Raw genomic sequence first — 23,568 nt, 5'->3', positions numbered from 1 at the left:
AAATAAAAATGGGGGTATACTGTTACCGATAGCATTGACGGCTAAAGCTATGGTAACCAACGTTCCCTCCCCTCTCTCCTAATGTAAAGTGCGCCAATCTGTCCTGTTCCTTTCTTCAAATCAATCTTTTGCTTCAAATTTGTACTTATCCATTACATTATCCAGGTTATCATAAAAAAGTTTTACGTTCGTGACATTGAAACTAGTTGCTCCGGAAAGACTTGTGGCTTGAGCGCAGCGGATTGAAAGTTCTGGTTTGCATTTCATAAATCCAGAGAACCAATCCCCTTCTGCCATAGCAATTTGTCTCCAAGTATCAGGCATGTTCAACGAATATTTCACAGCCAATTGAAAGGCCATATTCCGAATTTCTTTAGGTGGTAACCCGTAAAATATATGTCCCGCTTTGATTATGTATCCAACAATGCTTTTTTCCTGGTCTTTGTCAAATACTCGTCTCATGCAATGATCCTATCGTGACTGGGGTAATAGATCCTTGCTTTTTGATAAATCTACTCAGTGACACGTAGTGCAGGTTAAATTTAGCTGCAGCAGATCTTATAGACGTGTTATTTTCAATAACCTCTTTATAGGCTTCTTCATAAACCAAAACGGGCTTTAAACCCCTTTCTGTTTTTCTCACTCGTACTCGTGGCATTTAATACCACCACTTACAGCACAAGCATAACACACACAATAATAAATGACATTAAAAATACTACTCTGGGGACGATTGAAACATGTTTTAATCCTCTCCTGTGCTATTTGTTTCAATCGTCCCCGCAAGGCATTTTTTTAGTAAACACTCAAATACCTTTTAACACTAAGACAACAGTAATAATTTGAACGGTCCTCCTTAAAGAAAAAATATCAATTTATCTAATAAAAATGGTCGAAGCTCCATACTTACGTTCCGATATGTTGTGACACCTTTTGTTGTTTAGTGCAAAAGTTTACTTCGCAAGCGGGAAATCACATTATCGAGAATATACGCCTGTAATGCAAACGACAATTATTGTCCGACTGATATATACCGAGCAATATGGCGGCTGTTTCTATTGTCCCCGGTCTACCCTACGTTTATTCTTTTGAACCTACTAAACAAAACTTATTTTAACCAGGGATGTGGAAACCAGGCGGATATTTGGTAGATTTATCCCTATTACTCTAATACTTCAATTTCTGCCCATTGAGTATCAAATTATGATGCTCCCCCAAGGTATAGCACCAAAATTAATTATTTTCTACTACCGTGCGTTAAGTACTCACTTTACACACTTCCCAGGGTGTGTAAAATTTCACTTTTTTAAAAGCACTAGTGCGCAAAAAGTAATTTGACGTTGATTTAAAACATTTACCGGAAAGTCATTTAAGTGCGTAAAGTAATTTCGTGTTTTTGATTTTTTTCATGTTTTCTTCGGCAGTAGAAAGAATGTTGTATGTTACACGTGTGTAAAATCCCGTTTTTTTATTCATGGGTATTATTTTCCAATTGGAAATTGACAAATTTCCCATTCATAAAAAAAAGGATCATTGTACATACTTGTTACATAAATAACTACTTTAGTAATAATGTTAAAGTTCATGTGCCGAAAAGCGATAGTGCATGTTAACAGGGTTCGAGAATAGAATTAATCAGGACTTGAACTTCTAAATTTCTGCTGGGCGTCCTACAATACTGTGAAATCTAGTAATTTCAAAAATTACATAAATTTATATCTACCATATCAAAAAGTCTTTCGACCCCTGTAAAATTGTATGTTTAAAATTTCATAAAATCACCTACAAATAGATTCAATTAAATTTTCTTAATACAGTTCTAGAGTAGAAATAAACCACAACCCTTAAAATGATTTGTATTTTAGGACGCATCCTATTACTATCCTTTTTCGGCAAATGGAGTAACATTCATTGTTATAACTCGTCATTGTCAGTAACCAATTCTACACGGTATTCATTCTCTTTTTATCACGGTTAAGCAATGGAAGATTATACTTTTGCTGAATATGCCGATATGCTATTAATTTATGGGGAAGTTTGATGCAATCGTAGAGCTGCTTCTCGATTATATGAAGAGCGGTTTTCCCAAAGGCGAGTTTCAGCTCACACACTTTTTGAAAAGGTCAATCAACGGCTTAGGGAGACTGGCTCCGTAAAAATAAAACGGCGAGATAATGCTGCGCAAAGGAATATCCGGACCTCGGGTTTCGACGAAAAAGTTCTTCAACGATTTGAAGATAACCCATCTGTAAGTACTCGACCAGTATCTGATGCCATGAATGTAAATCATGTTAGAGTATGGAACGTGGTTCATGAACAGCTTCTTCGGCCCTACCACCTGCAAAAAGTACAATAAGTGGGACCAAATGATTTCATGACCCTCGTAAATTTTTACCAGTGGTTTCTTGACCGGTGTACTGAAGAACCTGCATTTCTAAAATATGTCCTTTTTACTGACAAAGCTATATTTACGAAAAACAGAATTTTTTATTCTAAAAATAATCATTTGTTTGTGAGCTGAAAAAATCCACATGGTAGTTATTTAAGTGGATATCAACATAGGTTCTCGGTCAATATGTGGGCCGGCATTGTTGGAGAACGATTAATTGGTCCAATTATGTTGCCTCCTCGTCTTACCAGTAACAATTATCTAATTCTTTTAAGACATGTAGGTACTGCCAGAACTATTAGGTGATCTGCCCCTAAATATACTACAAAACTTATGGCTACAACATGATGGAGCGCCAGCTCATTTTTCACTTATTGTTCGCTGGATTGGCCGCGGAGTCCCTATTACCCGGCCAGCACGCGGGCTCCCCAGATAATAACACCGTTAGATTTTTTTTGCTTTGGGGGCATATGGAAAGTCTCATTTATGAAACTCCAGTCGAATCAGAGGAAGATTTGGTAGCTAGAATTTCCGCAGCTGCTGAAGTAATACAAAACACGCCTGATGTTTTTAATCACGTCAGCCTTAATCTGCTGCCTAGGTACAATAAATGTATCGAGCATGGTGGCCGACATTTTGAGCAATTATTTCTTTAAGTTTTTTTGTAATTCCAATTGTTATAAGAATTTGTTTGCGTTTATAAAATTGTTGATTTGTTGTTTTTTTCTTACACTTAAAATCATTCACAAAATCTTTAAGTTAATTTATTACCGAATTAGCCAAGTGCTACCTAATAAGCATAATTGATTTTTGTATCTTATTACTTGCTTTTAGCCAATTTTCACGACAACGGTGATATTTACCGATTTTTACTTAGAGCACCTTTTTATGCAAAATGCATATAAGCATCATAATCTGAGGCCCAAACGGGCAGAAATTGAATGTTTAGAGAAATGGGGTTAAATTTACCCAGTATCCCCTTGGTTCGCACGCCCTTGATTATAATAATTTTTGTTTAATAGGTTAAAAAGATAAACGTACTAACAATAATTTATGTCTCAAAATTGGTGGAGGTATCTAAAGTAGTTTCGAAGCTATAAAACGAAAAGTATAGTTTAAAGGTTATAAAGGTTATCTTTAAAGAGATCTAGCTCCCTGAGGAAGCATTTCCGGACCCATGTTCATATGGACTTTTGTTTTTACGTTTTCTATCTACCCTAAAAGTTTGTAACATAATCAACGGAGCACCCTGCATATTTATCAGTTGATTCAAGATGGGTTCAGTCGTTTTTCAAAACGTATTGCTTAAGATTTATACATTAAATATAGTTAAATATTACTGAAAGGAGGTCTGTGCTTCTTTATCAAAATTATCTTTAAAATATGCTCCAATTATTTTTTTCAGAAAATTAAGTTTAGGTATGATATTCATGATTTGGCCTTAAATAAATGTCTCTTAACACATCCTCGTTATAAAACTATTTTATTTAAAAGGAATTGCAGTTATTGCGTTTATTTGTTATATAATAAAATTTATCAGGATTTAAGATGTATGTAACTCAATGTAACTCCTTTATTCAAAAGAAAAATTAGCAGCCACATTACTGATTTCTGTTTGCTGGATGAGCCCAAGGCACTTTCAGTATAATTTTTATATATTTTTTTTTTATATAATTTTAACTTTTTCACGAAAAAATCTGTCAGTTTAGTTATTTCTAATAATTTTTTGTTTTTTAAAAACTGGTTTTCATTAACTTTTTCCAAAAAAAAAAATAAAATTTGTAATTTTGAAATTAGAAAAATGGCTTCAAAGATATCTGGAGCCAATTACGGGCAGTCCATTAACTTTTTAAAAAAACGCTCGGACCCGTCGATTTTATTTTCGAGGGGGACACTTAATAATCACAAAATCACTTTCCCACCTACAACTCCCTGAGCGGGGGTGGCACTACTCCTAAAATCTTAAATGGGAAGGGGGGTCCAGTGATACCTCATTGGAAAGGTCTTTTAATTCTCTTTACAAGGGTACTTGGTTTGACGCAATTTAAGTAAGTACTTTTTAAAATTTTCGCATTTAAACCTTAAAAGGTAATTTTCAATATTTTTACTTTATCATAGACTACTAAAGGTACTTTTAAGAAAAATAATGCCAGGCAGTAGGATAAAACCATTAAGTATTATGAAATTATGAGCCAAAAAATGAGATAGCTCTATCATATTACACAATATTTTGACCTTAAGTCATTTAAAAAATTATCGCAAAAATACATTTAAAAAGAATTTGCTTTAGTTCACTATCTCAATTACAGACCACGATGGTATTAATATTAATTTATTTACGACAGGTAATAAATATCATTAGAATAATACGGATGAACTAGAGAACGGGTCAGCCAAAAAATTTTACAAATATTTGTAAAATTTTCTTGTTGACCAAAAGTAAAAATTGAATTATTCTCAATTTATTCTAAATATAGTACGCTGTTAAAAAGGTGATTTATAGTGCGGGACTTTATTTTTTTTAATAATCAATGTGCTAATAGAACGGCGGAATTATTTAATGAGCGACATGAAAACAACAAGGTGCAGCGAAAGTATGTATTGGAGCTTGTTTCCAATACATACTTTCAGTATTGAATTTTTTTTTCCAGTATGGAAGTGGCTGTATTAGGGCATATTAATCTAGATCCTACATTAAGTACCCGTCAATTGGAAACTGTCACAGGTATTAGTCGACGTAGTATCCAAAGAACTCTAAAAGCTCATAAGTTTCATCCGTACAAAATACATCTTGTGCAAGAGCTGAATGAAGATGATTTCGATCGGCGATCACAATTTAGTGAAATTATGAGTGAACGAATTATTAATGACCCAAATTTTTTGTTTAATACGTGTTTCTCTGATGAAAGCTCTTTTTTCCTGAATGGCTTGGTCAATCGTCATAACTGCCGATATTGGTCCGACAATAATCCTAGAGTGTATCGTGAGGTACACACCCAATACCCACAAAATTTAAATGTCTGGGCTGGTATCGTTGTTGATAATTTAGTTGGTCCATTTTTTTTACCTGGAAATCTGACAGGTGAAATGTACTTAGAGCTATTACAACAAGCCATTGATCCAGCATTGACAGCTATAATTGAAACTCAAAATGACAGATACGATGAGGATAGATTGATGTTTCAGCAGGATGGTGCCCCACCACATTATACGTTATTCGTGCGAGAATATTTGGATCGGACGTTTCCAGGACGATGGATTGGAAGAAGAGGTGCTATTGAATGGCCTCCACGATCGCCGGATTTATCACCTCTAGACTTTTTTCTTTGGGGTCACTTAAAAAGCAAAGTTTATGAGACTGAACCCACTTCGTTAGAAGATTTACAAGGCAGAATTGTAAATGAGTGTCTTCAAATCACGCCTGAAGTATTGCAGAACGTGCGACAACGCTTTGAGCAAAATCTTTTTTATTGTATGGAGAATGGAGGTGGCCATTTTGAACATTTATTATAAGCTAACACTTAAGCAAATTCTTTTTAAATCTATTTTTGCGATAATTTTTTGAATGACTAGACTTAAAGTCAAAATATTCTGTAATATGATAGAGCTATCTCATTTTTTGTCTCATAATTTAATAATACTTGATGGTTTTGTCCTACTGCCTGGCATTGTTTTTCCTAAAAGTCCCTTTAGTAGTCTATGATAAAGTAAAAATATTTCAAATCACCTTTTAAGGCTTAAATGCGAAAATTTTAAAAAGTACTTACTTAAATTGCGTCAAACCAAGTACCCTTGTAAAGAGAATTAAAAGACCTTTCCAATGATGTATCACTCGACCTCCCTTCCCATTTAAGATTTTAGGGGTAGTGCCACCCCCGCTTAGGGGGTTTTAGGTGGGAAAGTGATTTTGTGATTATTAAGTGTCCCCCTCGAAAATAAAATCGACGGGTCCGAGCGTTTTTTTTTAAAGTTAATGGACTGCCCGTAATTGGCTCTGTTTCGTCTTCGATGCGCCACCCGGTATATTATATAATGTGAGTGTATTATAATATAATAACGCTAGCTCGTCGCAAAAGCCGCGATGTCAAAAACATAAAAAAGTAAAAACTTTTAAACAAATAAAACTCCTTTAAAATAAAACAATTTCCTGACATTTTTAACACTAATTCCCAAATAAAAACCTTGAATCATCTAATCTTATTTCTTAGTTTTCAGGTGGTCCTCCCAACAAGCGACAAAAAACATCACCTGAACTCAAACTTTTTCAAGCAACAGTTACACATCAGCAATAGTTAAAATTATTATTTTTTTAAATTAATTCGGTCTGTATAGTTTGTAGCATCGATGTCTGTCTGTAAATACCATCTATAAATAGTTTTTTTTTGTTAATAATTAAGAATACGCCCGCTCCAAGCTAACAATGGAGTTTAATAGTTAAGTGTTGACTTTTTAGCCGGTAATAACCTGTTATATTGTATTGTTGAATGTTCTTATAGGTCAAATTCTGCCTTATTGTAGCACTAACAAAAATTAAAAAGGTGGAAGTTTTTTTTTTAAAGGTCTGCTCTTAATTAGACTGAGTAGGTTTAAATATACACCATTATTAGTTATGTCCGAATAGTTATATAAAATTCAGAAAAATCTCAATTATTTAACAAGTTTTTTTATAGTGTATATTACAGAATATAGCATTTTTAAGAAAATCATCAGTTTTTGACTGATTTATTTAATGTTTCTATTCAGGTTCTTGTCTTGGCACTTTCATAGATCTTAATTATGTTGTTCTTATTTTGGGATATTTATCATTGCTTCGAAGCTGTTGAATTAACTTTTGTTGCTTATTTCAGTTCTTTTTTTCTAAATTTAATCAGAATTAAAGAAAATCTTTGTTCTCAACTGCTTGAGAGATAATGATGAAAACGTTTTTCTTGTGGCAATAATTAGCAATTTATTTATTTTTTCCAGGAAGACAAAAATAATAGCTTGGAATTAAATTTTTAGTTAAAAAAATAGTTTTTATCCAAATGTTTTTCAATTTTCTCTTTCTTTAATTTTCCATCTACAACAAGTTGAAATGTTACCAATGATAACCAGTTTTTCCCCCAAAATAGTGTTAAAAGTCCCCAAAAATTGACTCTAAACTCCCTATAGATAACATTTTTCATATTATAGTGCTGATTTTAAGTGTAATACTTTGTGTACGTCTTTTTTTTGCTTTTTTAATTGGAAACTATAAATAATTTATTGTAATGTTGGGAAGTAAATAAGCAATTCTTTTTAAAAACAAGTCATTTTCCAGTTTTTACTCAAATGTATTTCAATTTGCTCTTTTTCTATTTACCGCCTTTGAACAAGTTCCTATATCACCCACAATAATAAGTTTTCTCCATAAAACATGGCGTTAAAAGTCCCCAAAATTGACGCTTCACTTGATTCATTTCACATATGATATTGCAGATTTTAACTGACTTAAGACCGTCAAAGAACAAATAATAGTTTGTAAAGCTTGTAAGTAAATATGTAATTTTTTTTAAATCAAGTCCTTAATTTCCAGTTTTTATCCAAATGTCTTTCAATTGGCCCTTTCCGTCATTTTTTATTTACTAAACTTTAACAAGTTGCAATGTGACCAACAATAACCAGTTTTCCCTCCAAAAATTAAATCCCTTGCATTAAAAGGCCTTAAAATTTATGCTAAACGCTCTTAAGATTGCATTTGTCATATTATACTGGAGTTTTTAACTATAGGTTTTTATGCGCTTTTGTTGTTGCTCTTTTCATGGAAAATTATAAATAATTTATTGCTTCTTCCAGGCAGCCAAAGAGTCAAATAATAGCTCGGGATGCCTAGAAGTAAATTTGTAATTATTTTATAAAAAATTACTGGCAAAATCCATTTTTTGCACGTTTTAAAGCAATTTTTGCAAAAATTAATTCTGTAAGCTACACATAAAAAACAAACACGAAACTAAAAATTTTAAGGACCTTAGACTGTGAATTGTAGTGGTAACCGTAACGTCCTAAACTAAATTACAAAATAGTTTCACGAAACTTTACTAAAAAGTTCCAGTGAAACTTATATAAGAATATTTTGGATAAATGCCCTTAGAACAGTAGTGTATTTAAAAAAAAATATTTTTTTCCTAGGTCATATTGACAGTCTTAAACATAACGTTTAATGAAGTTTACCCATAAAAAAATTATTGTAAATAAGAAACAACTTGTTCGAAACGCGAACAGCAAGGCGGTTTTTATTTGTTTTATTATTATACATATTTATTTACTTTTTAAGGGGTTATATAAAACGCATATAGTTAACTGACTAAAACAAGCAATATACACATTATTACCATATATTTGTTCTGTACATGTCTTTGCCCCCTATTATTATTATTATATTATAATTGTACAATATTTAGTAAGTAATATACAAGTTTTCTTATACACTTAATTTATTCGTTTCTTTTCTATGTAAATATTATTTAAAAATAATTCTTACATAATTGGGGCAAAAAATGAAATAAAATGCTTGCAAAAACAGCTGTTAAAGGTATGCCTATTGTACGAGATGTACCACCGGTTGTAACGCTAGTAAACATTTCTCCGTTACATCGGGTGGTATTACATGCAATGCAATCGGTCAGCAGCCCGTTATTATCGTTCGTTTCTTCTTTTAACCAGTCGCAAATATCTGTTACTGATGGGTCTTGGGCGTAGCACCCACGATAGATGCCTGTGTCGTTGCTCTGGCTACCTATAAATACAAAATTAAGTGTAAATTATTTCTCGTGACCTTAGTTTGTAAGTAAGTTTGTGTTAATTTTTTGTTGTTGTATACAGGTAAAATAATACTTCAGACGATCGATTTATATATGTTGGTCGACGTTTCGAACTCTTTAAGATCATCCTCAGAACTCTAAAAGAACCACAAAAACACAAAATAAATTCTGGCATAGTTACAAAGGTTAAATTTTCGCACACAGGAAATGTTATAAGTAAATGGTATAAAATCTAACTCAGCACCTTTATCAGTAGGTGTTCCTCAGGGAAGTATCCTGGGACCATTGTTGTACACAACTTATACATGTCGATTTAAAGACCATTTAAAATTTTGTAACTACCATTTGTATGCGGACGACACCCAACTCTATCTTCACTTTCACCCAAATAATACAGAAATTGCCAATAGAAATATAAATTTAGATTTAAAAAGTATAATAGAAATCTCAACGTGTCACGATCTAAAGATAAACCCTTCAAAATCATCCGTTACTGTATTCGGAGGAGATAAAAATAATAGATTGAGAGTTAGCAACGAGCTTAATATACAAATTAACAACGTCACCATTCCATTAACTAACACGTCCAAATCATTGGGACTTGTTATTGACTCTGATCTTCGGTTTCATGAGCATGTCACAGAAAAGCTCCGAAAAGCCTATGGTGCTCTTAAACTTATTTATAATCAAACAAAATTTTTAAATCAAAAATTAAAAAAAACATTTATGTGACTCCTTAGTGCTATCCAACTTTAACCACTGTGACACAGTATATGGCCCATGTTTGGATCAGTTTGATTCTCGTAGAATTCAGAAAGTACAAAATGCGTGCCTTCGCCTTATTTTTGGATACGCCGCAGAAATCAGATCTCTCATAAGCTTATAGAAATCGGCTGGCTTAATATGTATAACCTCAGAAAACTACACTTCATTTCGTTGGGCTACAAGGTAATAAAATTTAAATCTCCCCAATACTTGTATGATAGAGCAAATTTTAGAATTAACAAACATAATCGTAACTTACGCAATTTACATCTTCCTACTATTCCTCGACACAGAAAAGAACTTTTTAAATGAAGCTTTTCATATAATTTGGCTTCCAGTTTGAATTCCTTAAAGATTACATCATTTGATCTGACGTGTTCTACTTTTCAAAGGAAAACTAAAGACATTTTGTTTTTACGTCAGTAAATAAAGTTGGTCTTTTATTTTGATTTTTATGTCGCTGAATGTATTGTATTTTTAAGTTTCAACTGTTTTGATCTGTAATTTGAAATATTGGTACTGGTTGTAGGGCAAATTTTTTTAATGGAATATTTTTTACATTTTTTTAGAGAGCGCCTAAACCGTTGACTGAAAGAGTCTGAACTCTTTCAATCAACGCCTAAACGCAGTATCTGGTGTGCGTACCAGAATACTGACGTAACACTTTTAGGCCTTTTATTTTTCATAGACATTGGGTATTTCTTAATTTTTATATTGTATTTTGTACTTGTTTATGAAAAGTTATAAATTTTGTTTATTATTATTATTATTATTATTATTATTATTATTATTATTATTATTATTATTATTATTATTAAATAAAAAACCGCTCTTGCTGAGCACTTTAAAAAGTTTCCATGTTCAATTTTGATTAAAAAAAAAACAGAAATTCTATCTATGCGACAAAATTATAAAAAGAGCCTGAAATTATGAGAGAGAAATGAAATTGTTAGTTAAAATTAAAAAACACCCAAGTAACAAATACAATACAAAACCTTTTACATAGCATAAGGTCCTACACTATGTGAGTCCTCAGGTATATTTACAGGGGCAGCTGCCCTTCCCATAGAAGATAAAATAAACGTCAATTTTCCTGCAAGTGGGAATTAAAAATGTGTTACCTACTCTGCGCAAAATGAAGTGTTGGAAACAGAATATCTTTTTAGTCAGATATTTTGATTTAATATTTTTTTATCTATAATTAAATATTCTACAACATTCGATATAGTATACTGTTAGGGACTCAATATAATTTAAATCTCCCGCGTAACCGTCGCATCTCGTAGTTTCTGCTCCCGACGAGACAATCAGAGCCATCTAGGATTAAGCCGCATATAATTGGGAGAAAACAACATCTAACGCTCTATTATACATCTAGTTACGGACGACAGTACTTTTGCCAGTAAAGAGAATAAGAGAAATCTGAAATAGCATCAATTTATACGGCCAATAACGACATCTTCTATTGAATAGCAATACCACGAAGAACGTTCTAGCTGGAAAGGAAAGGCAGTGATAGCAAGTATGAGACAAGGACGGAAATAGAGTCGAGAGTCGAGTATCTTCTACGTATTTCGGGAGCAAGAATATGTGAATATATAAGCGGGATCGTGAGGCAGAGCAAGCAGAGACAACCAAAGAGACGTGCAACTAGATAGAAATTTTTATCCTATTGTTGTTGCTCTCTTTAATCTGTATATATTGTATTTCGTTGTCTCTCTCTTCCATTATAAAAGGTGAGCTAAGGTGGCGCCACAATACTAATCTTTCGCAATGCTAAATGTATTTAATTATCAGAACAGTCAAGAGAAAACATTCTTCCATCTCCGTCTAAATGAATGCAAAAATACGGGATAGCTTGTGTCCAATTCTCTAGTATTTCTAAAATTATAATTAAGTACGGCAACAGTGCAATCCTTGCTCAACATGAACACGTGAATTTCAATATGGCTGAATAGTTGTTGTTGCTGATTAATTTTGTTTTGTTTTACATCATTAGTTGAGATTTTGGACGAGTGCTTAAATTTTACGTGTTTTATTACCTACCGGACTTAGGTGAACTTGGTTACAGTAGTTAGTAGTACAGATTTTAGTGTTTTGACTTATGTTAGGAACAGAAATATGTTCATTAAAATAATTGTTAAGCCTGTAGTTAAAATAGGTATTCCATGGAGGTTCAAAAGGAAAAATTAAGAGATTTGCAAAAAAAAAAACATTAAAAAACTAACATAAATAGTCAAATGAATTTAATTTTTATAATATAACTTTTGTTCGGACTATCTCTGCTGATTATTTGCTGCTATTTTAAATTTAGCTGTAGTCTTTCTGTTTTATTCTTTTAACTAATTTTTATTGATTAAAAAAATACTGCATCATAAATAATTAAACATGTGTATATGTATTTCATACAAATTTAACAGTATATTCATTATTATAGAATAGAACAGACTTATCTATTCTTTACTAATTAGTAGAAAAACAGTTTTAACACTTTACCAAATCAATTTCATTTATTCTGGATACCTTTGCTAACGATATTAGCATCTTTAGCAAAACATTAAATTTTTTTTATTTTAAGTGTTACACCAAAGGATATATATTTTGGAATATTATTATAGTACTGTGATAATTTAAATCTTTCTATATTTTAATTGCATTTATGTATATGCATGTTACTGTTACCGTCTTAAATTATAAATTATGAAAATAATTAAGAATATGCATGCACATATTATAGTTATACCATATACTAAAAATACAATACAAAATGTTTCAGAATTATATTTAGTTCCCCAATTTAAATGTTATTAAATTGCATTGTTTTAATTAAAGTCTGCCATCGTTCTGAGCAATTAAAAACATATCAATAACTTTTTATTTGTTTTAATTAAAATCAGCCGTTCTGTCTCAGAACATAATTATGATGTTCTAACTTCTGAGACATAACGGCTGATTTTAATTAAAATAAATCAATGCTTAATACCGAGGTTCTAATTATGGCGGCAAACGCTATCTGCGCCATCTACGTTTACCTTTCACGAAGAGAGACAAAGATAAAAATTAATCGCATATTTTATTAGCGCACAGTTGCGCGTCTCTTTGGTTGTCTCTGGAGCAAGGCAATTTAGTTCGAAGAGACAACGAATACAATTCAATTCAGTTCGGAGTTTAATACGAGCGAATATTTCATGCGCCATAGTGTCTTATAGTTTAGTTGCGGAGACATGAGATTTAATTTCCGTTTACTGCCTAACAATTGGAGACTGGAAATATTACTCTGTCAAATGGATATCAGGAAATTCTTTGAAAGAGGTGAGTCAGAACAAAACAAAACCTAATATGATTAAGATTTCTTTGTTTAAACCACAAAGTTAACGAATTTTGAATATCGCAATTTTACTTTTACTGATAGGTCCGAAGTAAATAATATTTGAATGTGTTGTTATTATAGGTATCTTGATCTTTATTTTCTGTATTTTCGTTCTATGCCTAAACCGTAAGAGTTTTTTTGTGTGTCCATTTTTTAGGGACAACACGCGAAAAAAGAAAAAAAGGTCGGGAAAGTAGCAGTGGAAGCGGAAGCGATGAAAATGACAACCATGATAAAACTACTCATGTAATGATTATCCAAGATCATTGCATGCTAACATTGGACAAGCGTCACATTCTCCAGCAGAACCTATAAATATATCTGTTGCCGATTATTCTTCTCCATCGACGTCCCAACAAACTTATGACATCAACGTCGATCCTGAAATTATTGTGGACGATGGCTACCATGAAAATGATTTGGGTCGTTATGTTGGGTTGGCTACTCAGCAATCGACGGAAAAGAAGAGGGAGTTGTTACAAAATCATTGAATCCCGCCCATAAATTACGATTTTAAAAGTGATGCAAGCCATTTGAAGAGAAAATGTAATCATGCTTGGTTGGATCAATTTGCACCATGGCTAGTATATTCCAAGCGACTAAAAGGTGGTCTTGGTAAGCGCCCATCAGCACTGTGAGAGGAATTTTGGGATCATGTATGGTCAGGCCATATATAAAATTAGTCATTTAGTCGTTAGTCAAGTCATCAATTATTTTTTGTATAATATTTTGTGGTACAGATGATATGCCGCTTAGGGGAAAACAAACAGATGAGAGTGTTTTATTACATTTATTGAAGTTGAGAATCAATTCAAGGGGCAACAAATTAAAGAGTCACCTGGAAAAGTACCGTCGCAATGCAGTATACACATTGCCAAAAATACAAATATATAATAAGTGAGGTACAGAAGACCATGGCTTACGCAGTCTTAGCTGATGAAACAGCAGACGTAGCTGGGAAAGAATAGCTGTTAACAGGCGTGCGATTTTACGACGAAAGCAAAAGGAAAATCAGAGAAGAATTTGTAGGGTTCGTTAAACTAAAAGCACAAAATGCTTCAGCAATTGCCGAAGCAATTGACAATTTCTTGATTAGTTCTACTCTCCCAACCGAAGATTGCGTAGGGTTTGGATTCGATGGCTGTTCCATAATGACAGGGAAAGAGGGTGGCGTACAAGCCATTTTGAGAAAAAATATTCTCGTGCTTTATATTTTTATTGTTTAAGTCACAAACTCAACCTTGTTGTGAATGATGCAATAACGCAGTGCCAGAAATTAGAAATACTGTCGCCACTGTAAGGCTGTTATAACGTTTTTCAGATATTCGACTACACGTCGAAACTACGCTCCAAACCTATCACGATTGTGTGAGACGAGATGGTGCGAAAAATATAAATCAATCAGAAAGTTTTCTCAAAATTTCCCAGAGCTTGTGAAATCTCTAGAAACGTTATCCGTAGAGGGAAATTATGCCACGAGAAAATCTGCATATCAGTTGCATTCAGCCGTTACAAAACGAGTGTTTATTATTTTGCTCTATAGACAATAGCCATATATTCACCAGTTTTAGAACCAGTAGCGCACTGCAAGCTAAATCGATCGACATGATCTCGAAGAGGGAACACATCAAAAATATCAAGGACATTCTTGGAAATGACCGCGAGTTTCCTGATAGAATAAGTAATGAACTGCTTTAAAAAGCGCGAGCTGTTGAAATGAATTTGAACATAGAAATTTTGGTTCCACGTCTTGCTCACAAGCAAACATATAAAGGCAATCCGCCATCAGACAATGATAACGAATATTGGCGGCATTCCCTGATAATACCATACATTGATTTACTCATTTCATTATTGCATATTCGATTCTCCCAAGAAAATACTCCGGCATTTGCTTTAAGTAAGTTACATCCCTTGTATATGACCAAAACCAGCATTACAGACTTATACCAAGAATGCAGAATCATTCCAAGAATTTTATAACCTGGATATCACCGGAGAACTGAACCTTTGGCATAATTTATGGGTGAAGAAGTCTTTCTCAGATGATCAATTAAGGGACATAGAAGTAGTTAATCTGAATCAATCTGTAGTTGATAAGTCTTTAGTCTTAAGTTTTTCTCAGATGATCAATTAAGAGACATAGAAGTAATTGATCTGTTCAATCTGATCTGCTGTCAGAAAGGCATTGATTATTTTAAGCACTATCCCATGCCCCACGACGGCCGTAGAACGGTCCTTCAGCACGCTGCGAAGGGTTAAAACGTAGCTTAGAAGCACCATGGGTGAAGAAAGGCTTACAGGTTTATGTCTGATGAGCATACATCGTAATTATTTAAAAGAAAGCAGTGAGTTTATTGAACAGACTGTCTCTGACAAATTTTCGGCAAATCCGAGAAGATTACTATTAAATTAATATACATATATATTATGATTATTATATATATAATTTTTTCTCTCGAAACAGGTATGAGCTGCTCCTCCCCTAGCTGAAATCCTGGGTATGCCCTTGGCTTGGAAGGCAATTTTCTCAGAGCTATTTTCCAAATTCATTTCCCAAGGTAGATGGTTACAAAAATTACAAAATATAGACCATAAAAATCCTATAAATCTTTGTACTTATTATGGTTTTGCAATTATTATTATTAACGATGATGATCTACGATGTATGTAAGTGTCAAATTTAAAAAGTTTAGAAAATGTGTTAAATGCTATTTTTTTAAGAATTTTAGTTGTGATTTACATTTTAATAATCAATTCTTCAAAAGAATTAAATTTATGCAAAATATTTACTATGTGCAAAAATTTAAGGTTTGTAACTGTGCCAGAATTTTGTTTGTGTTTTTGTGTATCTTTTAGAGTCCTAAGGACGACCTCATATAGATCGAAACTTCGATCAGAATATATAAATCCATCGTCAGAAGTAGGTTTTTTTTTGACCTATATAAAATTAAATTACAGATATCTGAAAAGAGCAGAGAGCATCAATAATATGGCTTAAGTATAATTTTAATTGCGATGTAATGCAAAGAGAATAAGAAAAATTGACTCTTTACATGATTAAATTTTAAATAACATTTTTTTTTACACAACAATAATAGAGGAAAGAGGTCAATTACATAATAGATCTTTTTGTAGGATAAATAAGGATTAAAAAAGTGCATATCTGGAAAATCACTTTAGCAATTTTGCTTCTGGGTCACGCCTGGATTTTCGGTATTTCTCATCGTTTTCGGACCATGGCCCAATTTAATATAATATCTAGGAGTAGTATTTCAAGATGACGTACAGATCCATTTCTGAATATGGTCTTTTCGAATTTCATAATTTGGTTGAACGCGTAGACTGGAGCTTCAGTTTGTATGAGGCTGTTTTCTCGGAGAAAAGGTTTGGAATGTTCTTGGAGAATATTTGGGTTGCTGTGGCAGGGCTTTTCCAGTAAAGTTATGGGATCTATATTCACCTTTGTAACTATTAGCTTTAATTAAGTTAATGTGCTTTATTGATGCTATAGAGAACACCAAAAGTAAAGACATCTTTGACTTGAACATAAAAATTGTAAAAACAATACACAGTGTTTTGAATGTTGCCAAGGTGATTCCTGTATACAAGAACCAGAGCTTGAGGAATGAACCATACTACAGGCCTAAACTAATATTTGTAATACTTCCAATTTTCTCTTAATTTTATGAAAAATACTTAACAATCAAATTAAGGAGTACTTTAAAACAAATATGTTATTTATTCAAAATCAGTTTAGTTTACGGAATGGTGGATCTACCGCTGTTGCTACAAGTGCAATAGCAACTTATATTCTTGGGGTTTTATATTTTTTCTCTGTGTACTGGGTCCGAGTGATTCATTGGTTTTAAAAATACGGTTATGGCAATCCTAGACTCCTTCTTTTAATAACTTAAATTTTAGCAGTATCTTGTTCTGTGACGTGAGCAAGGCATTTGATTGTGTTCCCCATAGTGTTGTGTTGCGAAAACTGGCTAAGTATAGTTTTGGTCCTGATATTATTAGGTTTCTGAGTTCGTATTTGACAGATAGGGGGCTTGTAAGTGTGAATGGAGTGTTATCAGCTCAAAGTAATATTACCATACGGGTTCCCCAAGACTCAGTTTTGGGCCCCATATCTTTTTTTAATCTATATAAATGACTTGCCTTTAATAGAACAGACTGGTAAGTTTACACTTTTTGCTGCTGAAACAACCGTAGCATATGCAGCTGAATCACTGGAGGGTGCGGAGATGGGGATGGATACTATACAGAGTCAAGTCACAGTATAAAGAACAAGACAGTGGGTTCACTCTCTTGCGGCCGTTTGAAGTAGGGACTTCTAAACAGTGCCGACTTTTTTTACGCGGTCGTAAATCATTATTTAGTTTCGGCGGCAATCCTTTACGATACGGGGGGTGTTTGAAACATTTTTAATAAGGAATATTTTCGTACATCGCGGCGGGCAGCGTGTAATATATGGAATTTTTTGAAATTAAAGGCACTTTGTATTATTGTTAAAATGAAATTGAAAGAATATTATTAAGTATCTCTTTTGAACAAATAACTGTAAGAAAAACACTTGGTAGATAGCTTTAAAATTAAGTTTATTAGAATGTACACAATTAAATCTTAGCTTTACGTTCCTTTCATGCTTTTTTCTCAACTGACCAAAAAACTACCTACCTAATATTACATACACTTAATTAATAAGCACTGCACAACAAATCGAAGGTTATTTTATGTTGACTGAAATATTTTTATTGTTGTTTATTAATTCGAGGCATCTGATTTCGAATCTGTCGTCAGTTTTACTCTAACAGCTCGAGTTGTTTAGATATAGCTACGTTCTTCTCATTTATCTTTATTTTTGGTTTTTTATCTATTATAGTCGCGTTTTAGATAAATTATTGTAATTTTCATCATGACTTCGCTAAGAAGGGTCTGCATTAACGATCCGAATTGTTTTTGTTATATTTGTGGTGAATATGTTTTTCAAAAATTTCGATTGAATATGTCAGACTTTGTGAAACGAGCGTATTTAGAGTGGTTTTCCTTTGGAAACAGATAACAAGTGCTGGGTGCCCAATATTGTGTGCAAAATTTGTGTTGAAGAATTACGTTTATGGGCCACTAAGAAGAGACTCTCTTTTAAATTCCAATCCCCAATGATTTGGCGTGAACCTTTAAATCATCACGATGACTGCTATTTTTGCGTTGTTAATATAAAAGGAATCAACAAGACGAACCGCTCCAAATGGATTTACCCCACATCAACATCAGCTGTGAGGCCTGTAAGGAGCTCAAAAGATACATCTTTACCATTACCATCTACATCTACAGAAAGTTCTGATGAATTGAATGAACTGAGTAGCATGAGCGATGACGAGTTTGTTCCAGAAAATCTCTTTGAACCAAAACCATTCGATCAAAGTGCACTTGATGATTTAATTAGAGACCTTGGACTATCCAAAACTTCGTCTGAATTATTGGCCTCTAGATTAAAAGAGAGAAATCTTTTAACTAAAGAAACTAAAGTTTCTTATTACCGCACTCGAGAAAAAGACTTACTTCCCTTTTTCGCTGAAGAGGATAATTTTGTATTTTGTACTAATATTTCTGGTTTAATGACTGCCATGGGCTTGCAGAAATATGAACCAATCGATTGGCGTTTATTTATTGACTCGTCAAAACGGAGTCTGAAGTGTGTACTATTGCACAACGGAAATAAACTAGGCTCCATACCAATAGCACATTCAACTAAAGTTAAGGAAGAATACCCCACAATAGCACTGGTCATGAACAAAATCAAATATAACGATCATAAATGGGTGATTTGCGTTGATCTTAAGATGGTGAACTTCCTTTTAGGACAACAAGGAGGCTACACTAAATATCCTTGTTTTATGTGTTTATGGGATAGTAGAGCAAAATCTGAACATTGGTCAAAAAAAAAAATGGCCCTCTAGGGAAGCACTACTTCCAGGTAGTCTTAATGTTATAAATGAACCTCTAGTGCCACGACATCGTATCATATTGCCACCCCTGCACATTAAACTAGGTTTAATGAAGCAATATGTTAAGGCATTAAATAAAGATGGTGAATGTTTCAAATATATTTCAAGGAAATTTCCAAGTCTAAGTTCAGAAAAACTCAAGGCAGGTATATTTGATGGTCCACAAATTCGCAAGTTGGTAAACGATCCTAATTTCACCAGCTCAATGTCAGAAATTGAGAAGAATGCATGGGATTCCTTTGTTTGGGTTATCCAAAATTTCTTAGGTAATAGGAAGGGTGATGATTACATTGCGCACGTCGAAGAGATGTTGTCACACTTCCAGCGACTTGGATGTAATATGAGCATCAAAGTGCACTTCCTACACAGCCATTTACACCATTTTCCTGAAAATCTCGGTGACATGAGTGAAGAACAGGGTGCACGATTCCACCAAGATCTTCGAACCATGGAGGAACGATTTCAGGGTCGCTGGGATGCACATATGTTGGCCGATTTTTGCTGGAGTATTCAGAGTAGCAGTTCATTCAAAACTAGTAGAAAATCATATAAAAGAAAATTCCTGAGTGTATAGTTCTTGTAATTAAAAATGTTTGTACGTTGAGTGTATTTTTAATTCCCAAAAAATACTCCCTCCTTTTAACTCAAAAACTAGAGCTGACACATATAAACTGATGACATTATTTAATATCAGCATTAAAAATAAGCCTAGAATCATAAAAATATTCCATGCAACATACATGCTGTTGGGCGGTGTAATAACTTCGTTAATATAGCCATTTTTTAAATATTTAATAAAATTTACATAATAATGTGATAACAACACTCAGCATATGGAACTCGGTAACAGTGAAATATAAAAAGGCAGTTAAATAAAAAAAACTTATTAAATGCCTAATTATTTGCTTTTAAAATAGGGAATGAAAGAACAAACCACTAAAATTAAAATAAAACGAAAATAGGTGTTTTACAACCTAGAATTCATATAAATATGCAAAATAAATATAGTTTTACATTGGGGATTATAGTACACATCAATAATTTGAAACTTAAACCCTTAAAAACCACCCTTAATGACGAAAAAAATGCAGTTTTAAGTATGGTTAGACGGTATAAGTGGTTAAAATTTATATCATTCAAATGATTGCAATGCAACTAATAATAAATCGGATAGCTTTTACTATTAAAAACCACCACTAATAACAGAATATTACCAAAAATTTTGCATTTTTTTAGATTAAAATCACGATTAAAAAAAAAATATGTACTCTAAATCGCTGATACTTTTTGAACATATTATTGGTACCTATATATAGTCCATTGTAGAAGGCTACGCTTTAATTTTTGAAATAAATACATAATTTTTTATGATAAATTTTTTTAAAACTGCAATTATTTTTATTTTATTCCTAGTTTTTTTAATTTTTATGCTAATGACTTACAATCAAGTTTATTTTGTTTATTTTAAGTTTTTGATAGTACATACTTGAAAAAACGTGCTAGATATTTGTCTAAGAAACGTGATTTTTTAAAATTATTTCAAGTTATTATTTTACGTCATTATATTTTGTTATCTAAAAAAAGGGGTTATGTTCACACAGTTGTATCTCGGCGCCTATAGAGCCATATTGGCTTTATAGAGCCTATAAAGCCAATCTTTTATTTTTAAACCAACTTTTGTTTATTAGATTTTTTTGTAGGATCTCAATTTTCCGAGATATTTAAGAAATACTCAATTTTCCGAGATATTTAGGAAAAAAGCGTGTATTTTTTTCTGTGAACTAATCCATTTTTATTTAAAAAAAAAATGTATATCCCCTTTTACTCCTGCAGCCATCTACGCAACATATCGCCGGCAGTTTTAAAGTACAAAATTTCCGCACAACGCTATTATAATTCTAATATTGAAGACGCCCCTGTATAACGCAGTCGCCACCGGGCAGCAAAAAAGAGTAGCATCAGAAAGCGAGTGAGAAAGGCAACATTTTGGGCGGAGCTTAGAGTGATCCTTCTATTCTAGTTTATGTTCGGTGGTCAAGTGCAAGAGTGATTTAACAGGAACCGTCTACACTTAAATGCAAGACAAAATAAGGTCATTTTCACTATGAGACAGTCGAAGATAACCAGCTTTTTAATAGTTAAATTTTTAGGAGTCCATCTGGACCCTCTCCTCCTGTGGCATGGGTTCATTGACAATGTTGCGGGAAAACTTCAAAGTGTTGTATATGCTCTTCGCTGTCTTTCTAGCTGCTCTTCACCCACTGCTCTAAGAACAGCCTATTTTGAATCCTGACACGCTCCTCATATAAAGAGATTATTTGCTCTACAAAGAAAGACTGTTAGAATCCTGCTGTGGATTGAGTTTTAGGGATGACTGTAGACATGTTTTTACCAATCTAGGCATACTTTCCCTACCATCTATTTATATACTTGAAAATCTGTTGTGGGTAGGTACACAGAAATAAATCACAATATAGAGTGCATGGAGAAGTCCACGGCTACGAAACGCGGAATGTGAACAGACTACTCCCCATATATCAACGCTTGACTAGATGTCAGAGTGGTGAGGCGTTTTTGGCTGTTAAGCTTTTTAATAAGCTACCTGGCAGGTATTATTAAAAAGCTTAGTAGTGGATTATTTAGTGGAATTTTGTAATATTTGAAATTTTGTAAAAGTTAATACACCGACCTATTAGTTTTATTATTTGTGCTTAATTGCTGTAATTTCTTGGTGACTAATAAACGTCTTATTATTATTATTATTATAGGTATAGTGTATGTGTAGTTAAAGTTTTAATTTTTTTTTAAAATTATATTTTGTTGACATAATAAAGGAACTTTTATACCAAAAAAATTTTTTTGAGTTACAAGAAATTTTATCAACCAAGAGCAACCAAATTTGAAGTTTAAGGCGCACATTATTACATTACAATTTTAAGTGACTAGCATCTTTTATTGCATATAATTGGCAACCACTTGTAATATTTTCATTTTTCTTTTACACCAACATAGGATTCCTAAAGAATGATTTGAGGGTAAAAATATGGCGATGAGTTAAGAATTTATATATCATTGTTTTTGGAAATAAACGATTTAATTTTACAAACTTCACACCAGATATAGTGAAAATATTAAGCCAGAAGTCATTCTTAAAAAATGCATAATAACAGTTTTTTTTGGTTAAAGAAGAATTTTGATTTAAGGTCACTTTCAACTAATTTTCCATAAAAAATAGCATGATCCCTAAGATTGAAAGTAAATCCCTTAATATGGTTAAATTTCCAAACTGTTTCATTTTTTACTTGTAACTTTTTTCCTTTACTATTCTTTCTCTCTTGCCCCTTCTATATACACTAATATACAGAGTGTTTGAACTTAGCCGTAAAGCACTGAGAATTCTTGTAAACCTTTCTTAAAGATCTTTACTGTTCCCTCTCCCCTTTCAGTACAATCTTGTCATTCTCAATTGAGTTTTCACAAAAATAACTAGTATTGCCTAAGCTTCTTTTATTATTTCCAGAACAAAGTTTTCTTAGAAGAAAATTGCTTTAACTGCAAGGGCGAATTAATTAGTCATTAAACTTACCAGTAAAAGTGATGAACGCAGAAACACATAATAAAGTGGAGTTGACGTGACGATCCTTAAGTTTATCATGGCAGTTGGTATGCGTCACAGCGTTCAACACTGGATTTTGGCATGATGCATTGTTTGTTCTTGGGTCGCAGTCGTAGCACAGAAGGTTCGTTGAGTTTTGACTTAAAACTTATTAAAAAAACATATTAAAACTACTAACTATTTTATGTTAAATTGGTGACTTACCTTGAGTAAATCCTATTACGAAAGCCACAAATGCTACAACTAACTGAAAATCCATTTTTCCTAATCCTACTGAACAGTTCGAATCACTCTGATGATCCAAAATAAATACTCGAAAAATAGAAATAACGTATTATCAAAATTGATAAAAGTAATATTCACCTGACTTATCGGCTTTACTTGTTCTATTGATAAAATCGAATTTATGATATATTTATTTATATCTATTATACATCTTGAATCAATTTTAATAGGCTTCAGTATTACTAAATTTGTCAATTGATAATTTTATTAGGAAAATTATATGCAGGCATGAATGAGTCAAAACAGCAAAAATTTTAAATGTGTGATGTCAAAAAAGATTTAGAATTAAAAAAAATATATCCCAGGGATATCCAAAAGTTTCTGATAATATTATTGGTCAATTCAAG

General features: G+C 32.7%; 2 protein-coding genes across 3 annotated transcripts in view; one reads left to right on the top strand and one right to left on the bottom strand.

Annotated features, from left to right (window-relative positions):
* The window catches only part of LOC126737213 (dual specificity mitogen-activated protein kinase kinase 4), a 29,143-nt gene extending 20,303 nt beyond the window's left edge, over nt 1–8,840 (top strand). For both annotated transcript variants that reach the window (XM_050441996.1, XM_050441995.1), the window contains one exon: nt 6,598–8,840. The gene's annotated coding sequence lies outside the window, so the exon portion shown is untranslated. The remainder of the gene's footprint in view (nt 1–6,597) is intronic.
* On the bottom strand, nt 8,727–23,306 carry LOC126737219 (uncharacterized). The gene is made up of 3 exons (XM_050442007.1): nt 23,141–23,306; nt 22,907–23,083; nt 8,727–9,143 (listed from the first exon to the last, which is right to left on the bottom strand). The coding sequence occupies exons 1-3, from the start codon at nt 23,193–23,195 to the stop codon at nt 8,872–8,874; spliced, it is 504 nt and encodes a 167-aa protein (XP_050297964.1). The 5' UTR covers nt 23,196–23,306; the 3' UTR covers nt 8,727–8,871.
* Nucleotides 23,307–23,568: the final 262 nt, after the last annotated feature.

This window comes from Anthonomus grandis, chromosome 6 (assembly GCF_022605725.1).
Source record: "Anthonomus grandis grandis chromosome 6, icAntGran1.3, whole genome shotgun sequence".
Taxonomy (NCBI): Eukaryota; Metazoa; Arthropoda; class Insecta; order Coleoptera; family Curculionidae; genus Anthonomus; species Anthonomus grandis.
Note: the sequence above shows the minus strand (reverse complement) of the source record. Positions and strands in the feature narration are given on the sequence as shown.